The 22,023-nt window shown below is 42.3% G+C and overlaps 1 protein-coding gene across 2 annotated transcripts in view; it reads right to left on the bottom strand.

Moving 5' to 3' along the window:
• Positions 1 to 22,023, bottom strand: part of OTOF (otoferlin) — a 432,592-nt gene that overhangs the window by 13,109 nt on the left and 397,460 nt on the right. For both annotated transcript variants that reach the window (XM_033938296.1, XM_033938297.1), the window contains 2 exons: positions 9,535 to 9,713; positions 6,327 to 6,427 (listed from right to left, as the gene is read on the bottom strand). In XM_033938296.1, coding sequence (XP_033794187.1) covers positions 6,327 to 6,427; positions 9,535 to 9,713 — 280 coding nt within the window. The remainder of the gene's footprint in view (positions 1 to 6,326; positions 6,428 to 9,534; positions 9,714 to 22,023) is intronic.

Below are 22,023 nucleotides of genomic sequence, written 5' to 3'. Positions count from 1 at the left end.
GGTCCTCGAGGGCCGGAATCCAGTCGGGTTTTCAGGATTTCCCCAATGAATATGCAGGAGATCTATGTGCATGCACTGCTTTCAATGCATATTCATTGGGGAAATCCTGAAAACCCGACTGGATTACGGCCCTCGAGGAGGGACTTTGACACCCCTGCTTTAAGCTATATGCTGGAAGCGAAAATGGGAAACTGACAGGGTTCACGGTCAGTCTAGAAGTGGAATACAAGCAAATTGATAGGCTTAAGAGTGATAAATCCCTAGGTCCAGATGGTATTCATCCGAGGGTCATCAAGGAACTGAAAGGGATTATAGCTGAACTGCTTCAGCTAATAGCCAATCTGCCGATCAAATCAGGAAAGATTCTGGAGGACTGGAAGGTGGCGAATGTTATGCCGATCTTCAAAAAAGGTTCGAGGGGAAACCTGGGGAACTACAGACCAGTGAGTCTGACCTCGGTACCAGGGAAGATGGTAGAGGCGCTGATAAAGGACCGCATCATTGATCACCTTGATGGACATGGCCTGATGAGAACCAGCTAGCACGGTTTCAGCAAAGGCAGATCTTGTTTGACGAACTTGCTGCACTTCTTCGAGGGAGTAAACAGGCAGATAGACAAGGGCGACCCGGTCAACATTGTATATCTGGATTTTAAGAAGGCATTTGACAAGGTTCTGCATGAACGACTACTTTGAAAAATTGCGAGCCATGGAATCGAGGGTGAAATACTCATGTGGATTAAAAACTGGCTGGAGCATAGGAAACAGAGAGTAGGGATAAATGGACAATACTCGGACTGGAAGAGCGTCACCAGTGGGGTGCCGCAGGGCTCGGTGCTTGGACCCGTACTCTTCAACAGCTTTATAAACGATCTAGACATAGGTACGAGTGAGGTGATTAAATTTGCAGATGATACAAAGTTATTCAGAGCAGTAAAGACACAGGGATATTGCGAAGATCTGCAATGTGACATAATCAGGCTCAAGGAATGGGCATCATCATGGCAGATGAGGTTCAACATGGATAAATGCATGTCGGTAACAAAAATCTCATGCACAAATACAGGATGTCCGGGGCGGTACTTGGAGAGACCTCCCAGGAAAGAGACTTGGGAGTTCTGATCGACAAGTCAATGAAGCCATCTGCGCAATGTGCTGTGGCGGTGAAAAGGGCGAACAGAATGCTAGGAATGATAAAGAAGGGCATCACGAACAGATAGGAAAAGGTTATCATGCCGCTGTACCGGGCCATGGTGCGCCCTCATCTGGAGTACTGCATCCAGCACTGGTCACCGTACATGAAGAAGGACACAGTACTACTCGAAAGGGTCCAGAGAAGAACAACTAAGATGATTAAGGGGCTGGAGGAGTTGTCGTACAGCAAAAGATTAGAGAAACTGGGCCTCTTCTCGAGAGGGGATATGATCAAAACATTCAAGGTGCTGAAGGGAATAGAGTTAGAAGATAAGGACAGGTTGTTCACCCTCTCCAAGGTAGGGAGAACGAGAGGGCACTCTCTAAAATTGTACGAACATAAGGAAGTTCTTCTTCACTCAGAGAGTGGTGGATTACTGGAACGCTCTTCCGGAGTCTGTCATAGGGGAAAACACCCTCCAGGGATTCAAGACAAAGTTAGACAAGTTCCTGCTGAACCGGAACATATGCAGGTAGGGCTAGTCTGAGTTAGTGTAATGATCTTTGAACAGAGGGCCGCCGCGTGAGTGGACTGCTTGACACGATGGACCACTGGTCTGACCCAGCAGCGGCAATTCTTATGTTCTTATGTTCACTAGGTCCTTCATCATGTTATTCACACCATAAGGGGTGTCTACCCTATTGCAGATTTTGGTATCATCAGCAAAGAGGCAAATCTTACGCAACAGCAATATCACTTTTAAAAATGTTAAAAAGAACAAGCCCAAGAACCAAACCTTGAGGCACACCACTGGTACCATCCCTTTCCTCAGAGTGAACTCCACTGCTAACTATCCTCTGTTGCCTTCCACTCAACCAGTTCCTGACCCAGTCTGTCACTTTGGGGACCATCTTGAGGGCACTCAGTTTATTTATTAGATGCCTGTGTAGAACACTGTGAAAGGCTTTGCTAAAATTTAAATACATCATATTTAATGCAATCCCTCTATCCAATTTTTTGGTCACCCTGCCAAAGAAATTGATCAGATTTGCCTGACAAGACCTGCCTCTAGTGAATCCATGTTGCCTTGGTTCCTATAATCTACTGGATTCAAGAAACTACACTATTCTCTGATTTAAAAGCATTTTCATTAATTTACTTATCACAGAAGTCAGACTTACTGGCCTATAGTTCTCTACTTTTTCCTTACTTTCTCTTTTATGGAGAGGGACTTCATCTGCCCTGCTCCAGTTTTCCGGTACCACACCAGAGCTGCCAGAAATTCACTAAGTTCCTTCATTACCCTTAGATGTACACCATCTGGCCTCATCGTTTTGTCTCCTCACGAACACAATCCTCTGTAAACTGATCAAGTTCTACCACACCTTCAACCCTATTTGTGCTAGTCTTCTGCGGTCCCGCTCTTGGTGCTTCAGCTTTGAACACAGAATAGAAATATTTGTTAAGCAATTCAGTTTTATCTTTACCAGCTTCTATATATTCCAACCCTTCATCTTAGAGTCTCCACGTGCCTCTTTTGTACTTCTTCCCCCTCCCATTTTACTGTGTCTGCTATTTTTTCTTCCATTTGCATCTTTGCTTTCCTTACTATTTGACCAGCCTCTTAACTTTTCAAGATATTTTTGCCCGTCTTCCTCTTTCTACGATCTCATGTAGTTTTTGAAAGCTAACTCCTTTTTCCTTACCTTCTCAGCTACTATTTTTGGGAACCAAAGCAGTCTTCTTTTCCTCTTACTTTTACTTACTTTCCTTACAAAATTGTTTGTTGCCCTTATAATAGCTCCTTTCAGTTTTGCCCACTGCTTTCCTCTTCTTTCAGATGTTCCCATCCAGACATCAATTCCTTGATGTAATCACCCATCTAAACAAGGCTAATTTTTTTTAACAGTCTAGAACCTTTACTTTTGAATGACCTCTCTCTACATCTGTCTTAATATTAAACCACACCATGCTGTGATCACTGGATGCCAGATGATCATCCATTGTAACATCAAATTATAGCCTGGTATAACTATATCCCAGTCATGGTTCACCATGAACCACATCTCTGTGATTGCCACTAAATCCAACTCAGCCTCTTCCATCACAGCCTCTAGATCCAGAACTCTGTTTCTCATACTTTGAGAATTAGTATATACTGCTTTGTATACACTGCACCCTTTTCTAATTTGTACAGAAGTATTTAGTAATTTACTTACCTGAAGGCTACCAATAAGAATCAACTCAAAATGTTTTTACTGACCTCAGTCATCTGGAGCATGGGCAACAATAGCTGATGATTAATCATATTAAAGGTCTAGAGAAACAGTCAAATCCACCGTGCCCTTGTCTAGTTTCTAGTTTCTTTATTTTTGATATACCGTCTATAAAAATACATGTCTAGACGGTGTACATTATAAAAGATTCTAGAAAACAATTAAAATAAGTAAATAAAAACAATAATTTATCAGATATTAAAAAAAAATATTGGACAAATTCAAATTAACGTACATGGAACGGAAGGAAAGTAAGGGAGGGAGAGGTTGTTTAAAATACATCAAAGTAAAATTAATAAAAAAGGACGGTAAATGAGGAGTGGTAAAGACATAGAAGGGGGATCACACTTACACACTCGTAAAAATGCAATCAGTACAGTATTATGGCTCATCCTAAAACCCAAATGGTGAGGATGTAACACTAACTTTAAATCCTTGGGAGGAACCAGAGTATAACTGCACACAAACAAATAGTTATAAATTCCAGTAGAAACTGAATTTGGTGCCTTAATGTATTCCTTAAGGAGGAAAAAGGGCCTCAGAAGCTGTGGGAGACAACACTGTCCCGAAGCTGTGAAGGAGAGCGTTGTTAGAAGTACGAGCTCCCCTGCACGCTTCTATCATTGGCCAGACAAAAAAACCCTCCAGAAACTTTTTCAAAATGTATTGCAGTTGCACTAGCTATTAAAGGAATAGAAAAGTGTTTATCTGTGTAGCATCCCATTCAGGATCAACCTGCTTTTACCACACGCTGTGCTTATTTCAATCTGTGCTCAATGCAGCCCACGGTGGCCATCGTATCATGGTCCAACGACCATTTCTTCAGGGCACTGTTAGGTAACACTGCCATTGCTTCAACATGACTTATCAATTGGTGCAGTACTATCTTCTCTCCCAATTTGGCAATATAACCCAGATTTGAAATGGGTTTATAGTTTGCTTTTACCATCGAAGTCCAACAAGGACTTCTTCAAGATTGGTTTAACCGCTGCCTGCTTCCAAAGAAAAGGCACAATACCCTCAACAAGACTAATATTCATCATGGTAGGTGCCAAAGGTATAAGATATGTCAGGGGTGTCAAAGTCCCTCCTCAAGGGCCGCAATCCAGTCGGGTTTTCAGGATTTCCACAATGAATATGCATGAGATCTATTAGCATACAATGAAAGCAGTACATGCAAATAGATCTCATGCATATCCATTGGAGAAATCCTGAAAACCTGACTGGATTGCGGCCCTCAAGGAGGGACTTTGACACCCCTGAGATATGCAAAGACATGCTTAATGGCATATTGGACTTTGACTTGAAAATCTCCCTCCAGCTTCCAGAATAAGGAGAGGGCTCTCCTGACCAGTGAAGTAATGGTGTGAGGAGAGGGTAACTGGTAAAAATCCTCATCCTGCTCAGTCTTCGGCTCCTGCTTCTCTGGCAATTGTTCCACCAAGTAAGAAGAAGAGGATCTTTGGCTAGTCTAGCCATTGTATCAGAAGAAGAAAAGAATTGGTGAACAGTGAGACATGAGTTGCTGAGGCTTCTAGACTTTTCTATAGGTGGAAACTGGAAGAGCGAACCAGCCCACTACGGAGAATAGGTTGGGAAAAGAAAGGAAGACATAGAGGACAATGGGACGATAAGAAAAAGAAAGAAGACATGGAAAGGAGATGCTGAAAACAGACTTAGAAAAATCACACAAGAATGTGGAAATGAGAGATTGGAACCAAACAAAATAAAATTCCAAGATAAAAGAGGTAGCTAAACATATATTTAAAATTTTTAGGAACTGGAATGCATCAGCTTTGGGAAAAGAGCATTTTTCTATTTTGAAGCCTATAGAAAGAAATGCATTTCTGGTTCTTGGTTATCAGTACTGTACTCCTTTTAGAGTCCGGCCTCCTCAGATTTTTCCATTTCAGTTTTTGTCTATCACTTATTCTGTGTTGGATGAGAGTCTGTCCATGTTCTGCATGTGACTGAGGTGAAGGATTCTGCTAAGCACGTAGTTCCTGTGCAGGGATCTATAGGAGTCCATCTTGTTCTAGTTTCCCTATAGTAGTTATATTGGTGTTCTAGGGTCTGGTATTAATATTTACAGTGTTGTTCTACAACCTAACACGAGGAAAGTAACTGATAGGAGTAGCTAAGTTAAAAGAAGACTTGTGAGAGGAGATGACAGGAAGAAAAGGCAAAATGGTTATCTGTAATTCTCATCCATCCCTGTTATCATCAGTGTAAATAAGATATTTTCTAGAATGACTATGGACAGAGATGAGGCAGGGATGGATCTAGGAGGTGGAGTGGGTGGGGAAGGGGGCATGTGCTAAAAATCTTCTCAAAAACTGTTTCCCCTTGGCATCTCTGTATTTAGTTTAGGCTTGTTGAATAGCAGGCCTAACCTAAAGGGATAGTGGTGGCAACGGTTACTGCATTATATCTATATTGGGTGCTGCTAGCTATGTGTGTGGTGGCACTAAATATACATATTGACAGTCAATATGTAGCCAGCAGCAATCAGAATTTTTTTTTTATAGGCTGACTGCAGTGGGCAGAATTAGGCCCCAATATTCAATGCTGGGCCATGTCTGGGTATTGGCACTGAAAATCCAGGGCAATACTGGCACGCAGTGGCCGCTAGATCTTATGCAGGTCCTGGCTGAGTTTTCCCTCCCTCTGCCTGTCCCCATTCCAATCCCCCTCTCTCCTTCCCCGAAGACAAGAAGCCCCCAACCAGGACCCCAGCCACTGCCGGCCACCAGGCCTACCTTTGCTAACTCTGGTCCTAAAGGAAGGAGCGATGCCCATTCACTCCTGCCAATTATGACTATGGCCTCAAAATATGAAATTTAATGTAATGGCCCTGACGATTAAATTCAAATGCAAGCTGAAGATAGCATGTGGGAAGGAGATGAAGGCACTTACTTTGGCTTCTCCAGGGGATCTGGCTCATTACGAGCCAGGCCAGCAGGAGACTTCTCAGCCTCTTCTGCTGTCAGCAGGTGCAACTCAGCTTCAACTTTACCCTGGGGGCAGAGAGAAAGACATATGGATGTCACATAACTTTGCTTTGCTCATATGCACAGACAGAATGGATAGTGAGAACTTTACCAAAAGAAACAGTGGAATGATGCTGAGCTAATGTAGTTCCTGCAGTTCTGGGACTGGAGAACTGTTGTTCAAGGGTACCTGGTCAGTAGAACCAGCTGTTGGCTGTGGCAAGAAAGTAAAATGACAGCAATGTGATCTCTTTGTTTTGGCATCATTGTCACTTTAATTTCCAGGAAATAAATTGGGGGCAAATCTCCAGTTTAATGCTGTATAAAAAATTAGAGCCTGCATCAAAACACAATTTGTAAAGCTGCCGATGAAAATTATTCGCTTTGGTCTTACTAATGGACTTCAGTACTATAATATCTTACAGATAGAAATAGCTTGTAGGAATTTGTTTCTTAAAGACCATCTGTGACCCTGCACGGTTATATCCACTGTAGCATGTGGGCTGTGATTAGCAGAATTGTCTGGTTCATCCAGTGGTGTAGTGGGGGGAAGGAGAGGGGGCAGACCGCCCCAGGCACCCTCATCGCGAGGGGTGCCGGTGCCTCTCCTCCTCTTAGTCCCCCTGCGTACCTCTTGAAACGTTTGCCGATATAAGCAGCATCTTCCACCTGCTGCTCATGCCGGCTTCAGCACCCTTCTGACATCACTTCTTGGTCACAGGACCATGACATGATGTCAGAAGGGTGCTGAGGACGGCATGAGCAGCCGGTGGAAGAAGCTGCTTGTATTGGTGAACGTTTCAAGAGGTATGCAGGGGGTGGGGCAAATGGTGTGGCAGGGAAGAATGGGGGTGGGGCACACAGCACGGTGTTGCCAATTGCCACCCCCGCTCGCTACGCCACTGGGTTCATCTTTGCTTGCAGTGTACTACTTGTATGCTGTGCTTGCTCAGTTTGATCAGACTTGTTTCCCAGTACATTGGTAGCTCCCATTCCCTTCAAAACTCCCTGAAGAGAAGAACATTGGCACAGCTTTTGGCAATATAGTCAGTCTAGAACTGGACTTTTCCAATTCATAGCTTATAAAGAAACATAGAAAGAAAAGGGAGAAAAAAGTCCTCATGTGTGAAAAACACCAAAAGCAAAAGCGAGGATATAAGTATTCTATTTATTACAGATTGAAAATAAAAACACAGACAAAATTGACACTTCCAATTGGAGGATGGTGACTCGACACGGCTGTGTTCCAGCAAATGATGCCTGCATCAGGAGTCAATAGCACTACTGTGCTGAATGACACTATTCAAACAGTAATTTGAATATGCAGATGTGATAAAAGATAACATCAGTGCACGTTAACTTGATACTTGACCTTGCACCAGAAATACCATCCTCAAATCCTCCTGGAACTGGGTTTGAGGATGGTATTTCAGATGAAAGGTCAAGAAGAAAGCTAACATGCACAGCTGTTATCCTTTATCGTATCTGCATATTGTTTACATTACTGTTTGAATAGTGTCATTCAGTTTCTTAGTGCAATCAGCTCCTGACGCAGGCATTGTTTGTCGAAACATGGCCATGTCAAGTTGCCATTTTCAAACTGAAAGAATTGATTTTGTCTGTTTTTATTTTCAACCTATAATAAACAGAAGACATATCCATTTTTGGACTTCTTGGATCTCTTTTTGACTTATAAAGAAATAGTATTCTTTGCTTCAGACTTATGTTCCTTTTCTTCCTGAAATTCCCTCCCTCTCAGTTCCCCTCTTCCATTGTTTCTCCTCTTTCCTCTTCACCTCCCTGGTGTCATTATTCCTCTTTTTTTCTGAGTATCCTCTCTACTTCTCCTTTCTTCTTCTGGTCCTTCTCCCATTCCCCCCCCCCTTTTAACTTTTTATTCAATTTCCAGGAAAAGGAATAAATGCAATAATAAGCCAAAGAACAGAACTGAAACTAAGATCCCCCTTCCCTATCACACTAACAAAAGCTGAGAGCAATAACAATTGCACACCATCTCAGCTTTACAGAAATCATCTAAAGATGCCCATATCTTTTTAAACCAGCACAAATCCTTTTTTTTTTTTTGCAGCTGCTGCTTCATATTTTTGAACTAAACGTACCATGGTCCACCACATATACAGTATATTGTTAATTCAGCATTATTTTTTCATTCAGACATTATAACCTGGAGTGCAACACATATCAATATATCAAATAACCTTGATTGTTCTTGTGCAGCAGACCAGGCAACATCACTGATCTCAATATAAGTAACAGTATAAGAGAGATCAACCTCAATGCCTAGCACACAACAAAGCCTTTCCCACACTTGATCCCAACCCATTTTTTTTTTTTTTTTGCTGCCTTGCTTCTCTTCTCCCATGCATCTCCCTACCTCTCTTATTTCCCATCTCCATTCCCCATTTTTCTGACAGGGCTGCTGTCAGACAAGGCCAGACCAGACCCCAACCTTTACCTGTTGCCAGTGTGTTGAGTTACATTAGCTCCCTCCAGTGGCAGAGAAGGAAATTGACTTAACCAAGTTCACAGTTAAGTTTCTCTTCCTGTTCAAAAATACTGTTAAAGGCAGAGGCAAAAAGCTAAGCAAAACTGTTAAAGATAAACTGACCAACTAAATATTTATGATACAGTGCAAAATAAAAAGTGACATTATGCCTTTTGGCTACCACTAAAAATTGACCCATATGATCTGATCATCAGGAATACTTAGGGGTTACACACATACATTCTGCCCTAACACTTTGCAGCAATTCTCAAAGCAAAAGCAGGGACTTTCACTCACATGCCACAAACAGGTCTGATTTTTAGGATACTTAAATTATGTGCTTATTGGATCAGACGTATGCATATTCATTGTGAAATCCTGAAAACCTGACCTGTTCACAGAACTCAGGGACTATGCTCAAAGTCCTTAATCTTCTGCTTGACTGCCATTGTGAAACCTGACAACCTCTCACATTGTTACTGAATTTTTAATCTAGAATTCTCAGTAAACACTGTGGAACCACAGGCTAGTCATTTGCTCTTTTAAAAATCTTGCTTGCTAAATTCTTAATTTGATTAAATAGTAATAGAAAGGGAGAGCAAAGCCAATAGAGCTTCTAAAATCTTACAGTGAGTTCCATTTCATCGTTTTCATTTCGAGCTACAAAGGGCCACCAGCCCTTTACCCTCTTCTGCTTGAAGATGGAGACTGTGGGCAGTTCAGCCTCAGCTGTCACCATGTCTATGGAGCACTGTTTGGCTGTTTTTGCTCCTCGAGGAAACCGATTTAAGTCCAGTTCAATTGCACCTGTAGGGAAGGAGCATATTATGTTCAGCACGATGGCATAGAAGGATAATATTTTACTATCTTTCCCTCAATGAGCTTAAGAGGTGCAATTATACAAAGATCTCCCAAATTTGGGTGTCAAAAAGCAGAGCATTGAGCATGAATCCTTTGGTATCACTGAATATGCAATGATAATTATTTGTAGAGATGTATTTTTATTATTTGTATTTTTGACTATATATATGTAATTTGAATTTGAATTTATATTCATTTTTTTCTTATTTTTACCTCTTGTCTCTTATGAAATGCTGTTCCATTCATTTTTTTAAATTGATTTTAGTTTGTAAACTGCTCAGAGGGTCTTCCAGATGGGTAATATATCAAATTTTGAATAAATTTGGAAACCTGGAAATTTGGGCACCCAAATTCTGTTACAGAATACAGCATAAATTGGCATTTAATTGGCATTTGTGTGCCAATACTCAGATATTGTCACTTTTATCATGTAAGAGGTAGGTGTAAATGTTAGCATCTATATGATGTATTTATTATTCTATAAATTATGCATATAAATGTGTTACCTACCCATGCCCTGCCATGTGTCTCCCTGTTTTGCATGCCCTTTTGCAGTAACATGCTCTTTGACCTGTGCACTCACATTCTAAAATCCCACTGAGTGTGCACATTGCAGGCACCCATGTGAATGTAACATTCACTTACCTGCTTGTATCCTATAATCTTAGCACACAAGTGGCACTTACATTTATGTGCTAAGGTTATAGAGTTAGGGGGCTTATGTCCAAACTTTCCCCCCCCTTTAACAAAACTGTAGCATGGTAATTAGCGCTGGCCACATTGGTAACAGCTCCAATGCTCATAGAACTCCTTTGAGCGTCGGAGCTGTTACCGCTGTGACCAGTGCTAAAAACCGCACTATAGTTTTAAAAAAGGGAGGGGGAAGGTTATTTCATATTAAAAATATAGACCCCCCCAACCCTTTACAAACCCGAAATGTAACTCTGGACCAATGCCTAACCATGAAAGACCAGGTGGACTCCTTAATCAAAAAGGGTTTTTCACCCTCTGGAAGCTCAAATCCATTAAAGCATACTTTGATAACTCTGCATTCAGAATCCTGGTACAATCCCTCGTACTAAGTCAACTTGACTATTGTAACATTGCCTACTTAGCAATCCTCCAAAAGCATATACGATGCTTACAATTAATGCAAAACACTGCGGTCAGATTTATCTTCAGTCTAAAGAAATTCGATCACGTGACGCCATACTACAAACAGCTACACTGGTTGCCGTTGGAAGCTCGTGTAAAATTTAAGTTCGCCTGCTTCTGCTTTAAAGTTCTTTACGGTCTTGCCCCTAAATACATAACTGATCTCTTCTCCTTCTCAGCCTGCAGACACAAGAGAAGCTCCCACTTACACTTCGTTTCTTCCCCGGTCAGAGGTTGCAAACTAAAAAAACACTATGGACACCTTCTCTCACATTAAGCAGCTTTATGGGGTAAAGAACTAGAACAACTCCTCTCGCCCACCACTTACGAGGTGTTCAGGAAATGCCTCAAAACTCACCTGTTCCTGAAGTACCTAGATAGTTGACCCGTTCCTCCCTTTCCCCTACTTAATGGCTCTCTGATCATTTCCCCCACTTGTTTTCCCTTCCCTTAAGTTCTCTCAACTTGTACTTCTCTAATCTTTTGTAAACCGCATAGAACTTAACGGTACTGCGGTATATAAACTGTTATTTATTATTATTATTATTAACCCTTTACAAACCCGAAATATAGATATATTCCAATACATTGCTATGAAACACCTCCCCCCCCCCTCCCCAGATGTGTATGGAACCAAACCTAACTTAGCTTGAAAAGAGATACAACTTAAATAGATGCAACAAAAGCTGCTAACGGGCCCCACACTAATTTAAATACCTTATTCTTCCCTAATAATTCTGCATTCATATTTTCACACTTATACATAGAGCATAAACTTGCCCACCAGAAAGGGAAACTGAGACTGTCAGAACTCTTCCAATTTCTCATTATCATTTGGATGGCTATCCCTGTCATTATCAATAAAAGCCAGCTTTTATAATGATCTAATGGGGGCTTAACATGCAATAAGGTACCGCATATGATCATTTCATATGTCAGCAGAAATGTTGAATGAAGAATTTCATTGATCTGTCCCCATATCGATTTCCAGAATCTGAGTATCAGAGGACAAAAAAACAGCAGATGATCCAATGTCCCAGTGTCTGTATGACAATGCCAGCATTTATTAGAACTAGAACTATCTATTTTTTGTAAACGCACAGGGGTCCAAAAGCTTCTATTTAACAGAAAAAAACAAGTTTGTCTCATAGATGCAGACAATGTACATTTCATCTTCCAAATCCAAATTCGTGGCCATTGAGCTACAGAAATATGCTGTTTAATCTCAATGCGCCAAATGTCCTTTAGACTCGTCTTTGGTTTTTTATTCAATGAGTCAGATATCAATTTATACCACCGGGAGGCCTGATGCCCTAAGGAATCTGTCTGAAAGCATAGGATCTGCAAACTAAAGTAATTTTTGAAATTTCTCCATTCAGGGAACCCCTTCTGAATGGCTTGCTTCAATTGCAACCATTTATAAATTTGAGTCTTAGAGATACCAAAGGACTGTTGCAATTGTGAAAACTCAAGCAGTTTTCCATGAGATATAACATCATCTAAAGTACGTACGCCTGCTTGCATCCAATGCTTCCAGGCAATCTTCGCCCCGCCAATTTGTATCTTGGAGTTTACCCATAATGAGTGATATGTGGATTTCTCTATTTGAATATCAGACAAATTATTAATATATTTTATAGTTTTCCATGTATCTAATAAAATAATGTTGTCCTTAACATAGTTTGGTAACTTAATACTCAATACGTGAGGCAATCTCAATGGGGACATCAATTGCCATTCTTTTTTTTTTTTTTTCCTCTTCTTTATTCATTTTTAATCTCTCAACAAGTGTACAAATTAAACCATATCTATACATGAAAACATCACTTGTATATCTGATAAGAATAACAACAAAAGGTATATATATAACCCTATACCCCACCCCATCTCCATTGTTATATTAATAATAATAAATACCCCCATCCCCCTCTTTATTATTTATGGTGTACCTTCCAATAAAATAAAGTAAAGTAAATGGTGTCTAATCATCACAAAATACAACCAGTCTGGAAGATGCTCCATGAGCTCTGGAAGGATCCAGTACATACCCTGACACATAATATAGGCTTGATGATACCTATAAAAATTTGGAAAATTTACCCCACCCGCTGTGATTGGTTTTTGTAAAGATACTAAAGCAATTCTAACATTTTTCCCCAGCCAAACAAATTTAACTGGGGAAAAATGTTACTCATTTGGTAAAAAAACCACAGGCAAAATCATCATTTTAACTGTTTCTCCCCCACCAAGCCAAATGTAAAGGATTCCAATGCTCACACATCTCTGTAACCTTTGCCAGTAACAATTTTTCATTTATTTTCATCGTTTCTTCCACAGTTTTGTGTATCCAAATACCTAAATATTTTATGCCTTCATCCTTCCATATAAAAGGAAATGAATCAAAAAGTCCTTTTAGGCAATGTACATTTAGTGGAAGAATTTCCGATTTATTCCAATTTATCCTATAACCAGAAAACTTACCAAATCTATCAATTAAATCCAATAAATGTGGAATGGTGGATTCAGGATTCCTCAAATGAAGCAAAATATCATCTGCATACGCAGAAACTTTATATTCCCGACCTGCATAAGGAATACCCTGTATCCCCTCTGCCTGTTGAATAGCCAACATCAAAGGTTCCAAGACAATGTCAAAAAGAAGAAGGGATAGTGAACATCCTTGTCTAACTCCCCTCTCCAGATGAAAATGTTCTGAAATATTATTATTAATATATAATCTGACAGAAGGGGAACTATACAAGGTATGAATCATTTGTATAAATCCGGAACCAATACCAAACCAATCCACTGCTTGATACATGAAGGTCCATTCAATACGATCAAAGGCCTTCTCTGCATCCAAGGACACAGAGAAAGCCGGATCTTCCATGGCTTTCGCTAAATTTAGCATGTGAAAAGCCAGTCTAGTATTGCTTGATGAATGTCTCTGAGCAACGAAACCTGTTTGATGCAAACCTACAATATGTGGGAGAGCCTTTGCCATTCTCAAAGCCAATAATTTGGCCAATAATTTCCCATCAACATTAATCAAAGAAATAGGCCTGTAATTTGAAACCAATGTATGATCTTTGTTTGGCTTTGGTAAAACTATAGTTAGAGATTCTGCCATAGTACCTGTAATGCAACCTTTAGTCAGTTGAGCCTGATATAAATTTAACAGATATGGTAATAGGGTACTTTGAAATGATTTATAAAACTCTACAGTGAAACCATCACCACCACCTGGAGTGGATCCAACTCTAAGGGATTTCAATGCTGGTTGAAGGTCTTTCAACAAAATAGGTGCCTCAAGAGTTCTCCTTATATGCTCAGGAATTTTTGGTCCCTTTATTAGCTTTAAGAATTCCAAACCCTCTACTTCTTTATCAGAATAACGCTCAGAAGAATATAAGGCCTTATAATACTTCAAAAATTGTTTTAAAATGTTTCCAATCTGGGAATGGGTTTCCCCTTTCTCATCTACAATGGCAACAATCTTTACTTTTCTTTTTTTTCGCTTTTAGATAGTTAGTCAATAATCTTCCAGGTTTATTCGAGTTTCCATAATACAGAGCCTGCTGTGATAACAAATCCTTTCTGGCTATTTGTGAAGAAATCTCATTGTACCTATACTTAGTTGTTTATATTATTATTGTTAGTAATAAGTGCTGTTATTTGGTGCCAATAGTTGTATTTTTGTATGCACTTTGCATGTTCTTTTTGACTGCTTTCTCAATAAAAATTATTACAAAAAAAAAAAAATGAATAAAGACTTATAAAAAAAAGAAAAATCACTTATTCTAAGCTTATTTTATAAAGGAATTATATTATATATCTTTAACAAAGCCTCCCTTAACCAGCCTCTGGAGCTCATGCATGTATGTAACCTACTCACATATCTGCATATTTTATAGTAATCTGTAGAGTTAAAAACAAAAAGAAAAAAAATAATACTTTTTCTAATTGGATTGACTTTCGAAGGTAACCCCTTCTTCCTTTATGTTTTTGTTTTATTTCTACATATTACCTTGAAGAGTAGACTAACACGTCCACCACACCATTTCACTCACGATACATATTTTATAAAATGCATGTGTTCATTACAATTCTACATAAACTGCATCTCATATGCACTTTCTCAGCTTCTGTACACACATGTGGGGCTGTATAATGCTCCACAATTACATAAATGCTCTTTTTGGCATTACAAATGGAGAAACCTTTATAATATTACACCCACTGTGGAGAGATGCATTAGATTAGCTGTTGGGTCACATTCCTGTTCCTGAATGAGTTACTCATTATAATATTAAGAGAGTAATTCTACAAAGGACAACTAGATTAAGGTACTAGGAAAGTCCCTACTGAAGCTTATTCTATAGAAAAAAGTAGGCACTAAGGGCTAGATTCACAAAGCAAACCGATCGTGTACCGATCGGTTTGCGACCCCTTAGCGACCAAATACCTCCAGCCTGATTCACTTACCTCTCTGCCGACCATCCTCTGATCCGCGCATGCAAATGAGGGGAGGGACATTCAAAAGTAGGAAAGGCTACTGGATAGCTTCCCTGCTCACTAACCCTGCCCCCAGCAGAAGTGATTGCAGGAACTAATCCCTTTGTGGGTTTTGCTATCATCTGCTTGGTGCATGCTGGTACCTGTAGTTCTTGTTTTTAGCATTCCCTACACTAGAACTAGGCAAGTATAATCGGGTCACTTTTGGGTTGCCTTTCACTGGGGATAAATTCTGCAGGGCAATTTCCCTAACTTGCCTGCTTCTAGGGGTAGGTTTAGGGATAGTTTTAGAGCACTGCAGGGTTTCTTCCCTGTCACAGTATACACCACTGAATCTAGGTTTATAGCTACAGAATGCTGCTGCATGTGTTTATATATTTTTATTTGATTCCTCTTTTCATTGTGGTGTTTTAGCTAGCTCATTGATATGATATTTTGATACTGTCACTAATTTTAGATATTACCAATTGTTTTATATTATTTCATTATGACTTTTTATATTATATTTGTCTCTATGTTTTATTTATTTTTCAATCTTGATGTTATGTATATTTCATCATGGAAGTGATGTTTTTAAAAATATATTTATGTCTCTTTTATTAATGCTATGTGGATTTGGGGTGGGGGGGTTTCTTGGTTTTCCATTAAGAATATATATATGAATGTCATAAGATATTATTTTCAGGTGGTATATATTAGTTATATATGAATTTGGGAGGGGGTGGGGGTTAAATCATATTGGTGTATGATATTGAAGATTTTTCAAGTGATGTTGTATTATAATTGTTTGATATTTATTGTACACTTGATGTAAGTTATAAAATGAATAAAGAATTAAAAAAAAAATGCTATGTTATTTTTATTCTTTTTTTTTTGTGTTCAAAATGATTCCTGTTCTTCCAAGGACCCCTGAGGAAGGCAAATATTTCCGAAACATGGTCCGTGTTGGGTCTGGGTTCCAGTGCCTGTTCATTTTGAAATAGAGCAATTTATGTTTCAACTCTTGGTTCCAAGAACTGGATCCACTTGGTGTGTTTTGTGGACACCCAGGCATATCACCAGCATTTAGGCACATTCTTGCTGCCTAGACCTGGGCATCTCCCTACAGAACTACCTCCTAATCCCCAAATTCTATTTATGGCGCCTACAAAATTGGCATTGATCAGAACAGCGTTTAGCACAGTCTCATCTCTGGTTATTTTCAGGGGCTCCCTTGCGTCCATTAGAGGGAGAGGGCAGGAACAATTCTTAGCTGCTTCTACTTTTCTGGTGGATACATTCAAAATGGAACTGGTTAAACCCTAGCTGTAGTCTGGCCTGCCTTGTTGGGGGGAGGGGGGTTTCTGGCCTGCCTACTAGGGGGTCTGCTAATTGGAGTGGTGGGGCTTTTGGCTAATGCAGGGGTTTCAAAGTCCCTCCTTGAGGGCCGCAATCCAGTCGGGTTTTCAAGATTCCCCCAATAAATATGCATTGAAAGCAGTGCATGCAAATAGATCTCATGCATATTCATGTACAACTTTTTTTAAGTTGCTGCTCCTACTGGATTGGCTGGCAAATATCTTTGCATTTGCTAGTTCCCATCTAAATCATTTACAAAAGGCTCTACATCTGGCTGACTCAAATCCCATTTCAACATTCTATGTAAAGTGGGGTTCTCCACACCTCACCATCACATCTGACTCACTTTTCTCTGCCTACAACCTTGGTCATAGCTCATCCACATTCTTCTTATTTGTATATTTCCTTTGAAAAGTCTGATGCTCTTCCTATGTAGTAGCTTTGTTAAATGTTTGTACAGTAGGCTCTCAGTTAACTGGCATCCATAGGAATTGATAGATGCTGGATAAATGAAGTTTCTGGTTGCTTGAGAGTTACTATTAAGCATAGGGCTAACTAATACTATACCCCTTACTATGCCATACCATAAACTGTTCCAGACAAACTACTGGACATGTGATAGGCAAAGCATGGGCGTACTCAGGTGTGGTATGCTAAGTCTTCACTTAAATTTCTGCCAGAATTTGATTTTACTTTCATTTTTAAAGTATTACAGTGTTTCTTTGATTTTTTTTTCTGGTTGCTTGAGTTTCGGTTAACAGAGAGTCTACTGCAGGGCCGCCATCAGAAATTTCTGGGCCCCTTACTGAGCAATCCTATTGGGCCCCCCCACGCACCCCTTCCCCCCCCGACCCCCCCTTCTTCCATGGGCCGAATACACATATACTTTTCTCTGTCGCCGTACTCTTTGACCAAAAGATTTGTAAGCCTGCACTATTTATAAAAACACATTGCCATAAATATATAATGATTGCCATGAATATATAATGATGTTATGAGTGTGCACCTCTTCCTTCCCATCCTCCTCAGCATGTCACATACAGCATGTTACATTACACAGACTTTGTGTAATGTAACATGCTGTATATGACATGCTAAGGAGGATGGGAAGGAAGAGGTGCACACTTATAACATCATTATGTATTCATGAATCAATCTGATAATCATCACCACCAGGCTGTGTGTGTTATGGGATGGAGGAAGAAAGGTGCATGGGATGGAGGAAGAAAGGTGCATGTTTAAATTGCGCGGGGACAGAAATCCCACCCGTCCCCACCCGTCCCCGTGAGGACTCCCACCCGTCCCCGCGAGGAATCCCTCCGTCCCCACCCATCCCCGCCCGTCCCTATAAACTACAGAAAAACACAGTTACTTACCGTAACAGGTGTTATCCAGGGACAGCAGGCAGATATTCTTAACACATGGGTGACGTCACCGATGGAGCCCCGGTACGGACACTTTTAACTAGAAAGTTCTAGTTGGCCGCATCGCGCATGCGCGAGTGCCTTCCCGCCCGACGGAGGAGTGCGTGGTCCCCAGTTAAGATAAGCCAGCTAAGAAGCCAACCCGGGGAGGTGGGTGGAACGTAAGAATATCTGCCTGCTGTCCCTGGATAACACCTGTTACGGTAAGTAACTGTGCTTTATCCCAGGACAAGCAGGCAGCATATTCTTAACGCATGGGTGACCTCCAAGCTAGCAGAGAGGGAGGAGGGATGGTTGGCCATTAGGAAAATAAATTTTGTAACACAGATTGGCCGAAGTGTCCATCCCGTCTGGAGAAGGCATCCAGACAGTAGTGGGTAGTGAACGTGTGAACTGAGGACCAAGTGGCAGCCTTGCAGATCTCCTCGATGGGCGTGGAGTGGAGGAAAGCCACAGAAGCAGCCATAGCTCTGACCTTGTGGGCCGTGACAGCACCTTCCAGTGAGAGACCGGCCCGAGCATAACAGAACGCAATGCAGGCAGCAAGCCAGTTGGAAAGCGTCCGTTTAGAAACAGGACGACCTAGACGGTTAGGGTCGAAGGACAGAAAGAGCTGAGGGGACGAGCGGTGAGCCCTGGTACGGTCAAGGTAGTATGCAAGGGCACGCTTACAGTCCAGCGTATGTAACGCCTGTTCCCCAGGATGAGAATGGGGCTTCGGGAAAAAGACAGGCAAGACAATGGACTGGTTGAGGTGGAAGTCCGAGACCACCTTGGGAAGAAATCTAGGATGAGTACGCAGAACCACCTTGTCATGGTGAAAAACCGTGAAAGATGGGTCTGCAACCAGTGCATGCAGCTCACTAACCCTCCTGGCAGAGGTGATGGCAATGAGGAAAAGCACCTTCCACGTAAGAAATTTGAGAGAATTTGTGGCAAGAGGCTCAAAAGGAGGTTTCATGAGGGCGGATAAAACCACATTCAGGTCCCAGACGACTGGAGGAGGCTTCAGAGGTGGTTTGACATTGAAGAGGCCTCTCATGAACCGGGAAACCAGTTGATGAGCCGTGAGAGGTTTTCCGAGGATAGGCTCATGAAACGCAGTGATGGCACTGAGGTGGACTCTGATTGAGGTAGACTTGAGGCCAGCGTCGGACAGAGAGAGCAAATAGTCCAGTACAGTTTCCACCGCCAAAGAGGTGGGGTCGTGGTGATGTAGTAGACACCAAGAGGAGAACCGGGTCCACTTCTGATGGTAACATTGGAGGGTAGCCGGTTTCCTGGAGGCATCCAAAATATGACGGACAGGCTGAGACAGATTCTCTGGAGAGGTCAGCCGGAGAGAAACCAAGCTGTCAGGTGGAGCGAGGACAGATTGGGATGTAGTAGAGACTGATGCTGCTGTGTAAGTAGAGTAGGAAACACAGGAAGAGGAATGGGTTCTCTGGAGCTGAGCTGGAGCAGGAGGGAGAACCAGTGTTGACGAGGCCACCGAGGGGCGATGAGAATCATGGTGGCTCTGTCCCTGCGGAGTTTGAATAACGTCCGCAACATCAGAGGCAGCGGAGGAAAGGCATAGAGGAATCGATCCGTCCAGTTGAGCAGGAATGCATCCGGTGCCAGACGATGAGGAGAGAAGAGTCTGGAACAGAACTGGGGCAGCTGATGGTTGTGAGGAGCTGCAAAGAGATCTACTTGAGGAGTGCCCCACCGAGCAAAGATGGAGCGGAGTGTGGGAGGATCCAGAGTCCACTCGTGAGGTTGAAGGATGCGGCTGAGATTGTCGGCCAGGGAGTTCTGGTCGCCCTGGATATAGACAGCCTTGAGGAAGAGACTGTGGGCCGTGGCCCAGGTCCAGATGCGGATGGCCTCCTGACAAAGGAGGGGAGATCCGGTGCCGCCTTGTTTGTTTATGTAGTACATGGCGACTTGGTTGTCTGTGCACAGGAGAAGAACCTGTGGGTAGAGGAGGTGCTGGAAGGCCCTGAGAGCATAGAACATGGCCCTGAGTTCCAGGAAATTGATGTGATGTTGACGCTCCTGAGGGGTCCAGAGTCCCTGGGTGCGAAGGTCTCCCATGTGAGCTCCCCATGCATAGGGGGAGGCATCTGTGGTTATGATCATGGAGTGAGGGGGTAGATGAAAGAGTAGACCCCTGGAAAGATTGGAGGAGTTCAACCACCATTGAAGAGATAGCTGAAGAGACGATGTCACAGAGATGGGATGCGAAAGAGGATCTGTGGTCTGTGACCATTGGTTGGCTAGAGTCCACTGAGGTGTCCTGAGGTGGAGTCGCGCCAGAGGAAGTACATGGACCGTCGATGCCATGTGGCCCAGGAGGACCATCATCTGCCGAGCTGGGATGGAGTGATGAAGGAGCACCTGACGGCAGAGGTGGAGCAGGGTCCGTTGTCGGTCGGAGGGGAGAAACACCCTCATCAGAGTGGTGTCAAGAACTGCACCAATGAACTGAAGTCACTGTGTGGGAAGTAGGTGCGACTTGGGGTAGTTGATCTCGAACCCCAGGAGATGGAGGAAAGAGATGGTGTGTTGAGTGGCTTGTAGCACAAGCGGAGACGTAGGTGCTTTCACCAACCAATCGTCCAAGTAGGGGAACACCTATAGGTTGTGAGACCTGAGGGAGGCCGCCACCACAATAAGGCACTTGGTGAACACCCTGGGTGATGATGCGAGGCCAAAGGGTAGCACTTTTTTATTTTTTTTTTATTTTTTTATTTTATTTATTATCATTTAATTACAAACAAAGAATTAACTTTGAGAAGAAAATTAGAAAAAAAAATATATGAAGGGTAGCACTTTGTACTGATAGTCATGGTGCTGTATCTGAAACCGTAGGTAGCGGCGTGAAGTCGGATTGATTGGGATGTGAGTGTAGGCCTCTTTGAGGTCTAGGGAACATAGCCAGTCGTGTTGAGAGAGAAGAGGGTAAAGCGTGGCAAGGGAGAGCATTCTGAATTTTTCCTTGACCAGACACTTGTTGAGGTCCCGGAGATCGAGGATGGGACGGAGGTCTCCTGTCTTCTTGGGAACCAGGAAGTAGCGGGAGTAGAATCCCTGACCCCTTTGGTCTGAAGGTACCTCTTCGATGGTATTGAGAAGAAGGAGGGATTGGACCTCCCTCAGGAGGAGGAGGGATTGGGAGGAATGAGAAGCAGACTCTATGGGAGGATTGTCTGGTGGAAGAGTCTGGAAGTTGAGAGAGTAGCCGTGGCGAATGATGTTGAGGACCCACTGGTCTGATGTGATAACCTCCCAACGGCTGAGGAAAAATTGTAGGCATCCTCCGATAGGCTGAGGAAGAGGCAACGATGGTTGGAGACTGGCTATGCCCTGGAGAAAAGAGTCAAAAGGGCTGAGATGGTTTTGACGGAGGGAGAGGCTTGGCAGGTTGGTGAGACTGGGAGCGAGCCTGAGGTTGATGCAGTTGACGAGGTCGGCGAGGCTGCTGTTGTGGCGGGTTGAGAGGTCTGGCTGAGAACCTGCGTTGGTAGGAGGACTGCTGTCTGTAGGGGCGAGCAGGCGGAGCTTTCTTTTTAGGTTTCACCAGAGTATCCCACCTGGTCTCGTGAGCCGAGAGTTTCTGAGTTGTGGAGTCCAGAGACTCCCCAAAGAGTTCATCACCAAGACAAGGTGCGTTCGCCAGGCGGTCTTAATGGTTGATGTCGAGATCAGAAACTCTCAGCCAGGCCAGACGCCGCATGGCAACAGCCATGGCAGATGCTCGAGAGGTCAGCTCAAAGGAGTCATAAATGGAGCTAACCATGAATTTCCGTAGTTGAAGTAGGCTGGAAATTTGTTGTTGA

This window comes from Geotrypetes seraphini, chromosome 3 (genome assembly GCF_902459505.1).
Source record: "Geotrypetes seraphini chromosome 3, aGeoSer1.1, whole genome shotgun sequence".
NCBI lineage: Eukaryota > Metazoa > Chordata > Amphibia > Gymnophiona > Dermophiidae > Geotrypetes > Geotrypetes seraphini.
Note: the sequence above shows the minus strand (reverse complement) of the source record. Positions and strands in the feature narration are given on the sequence as shown.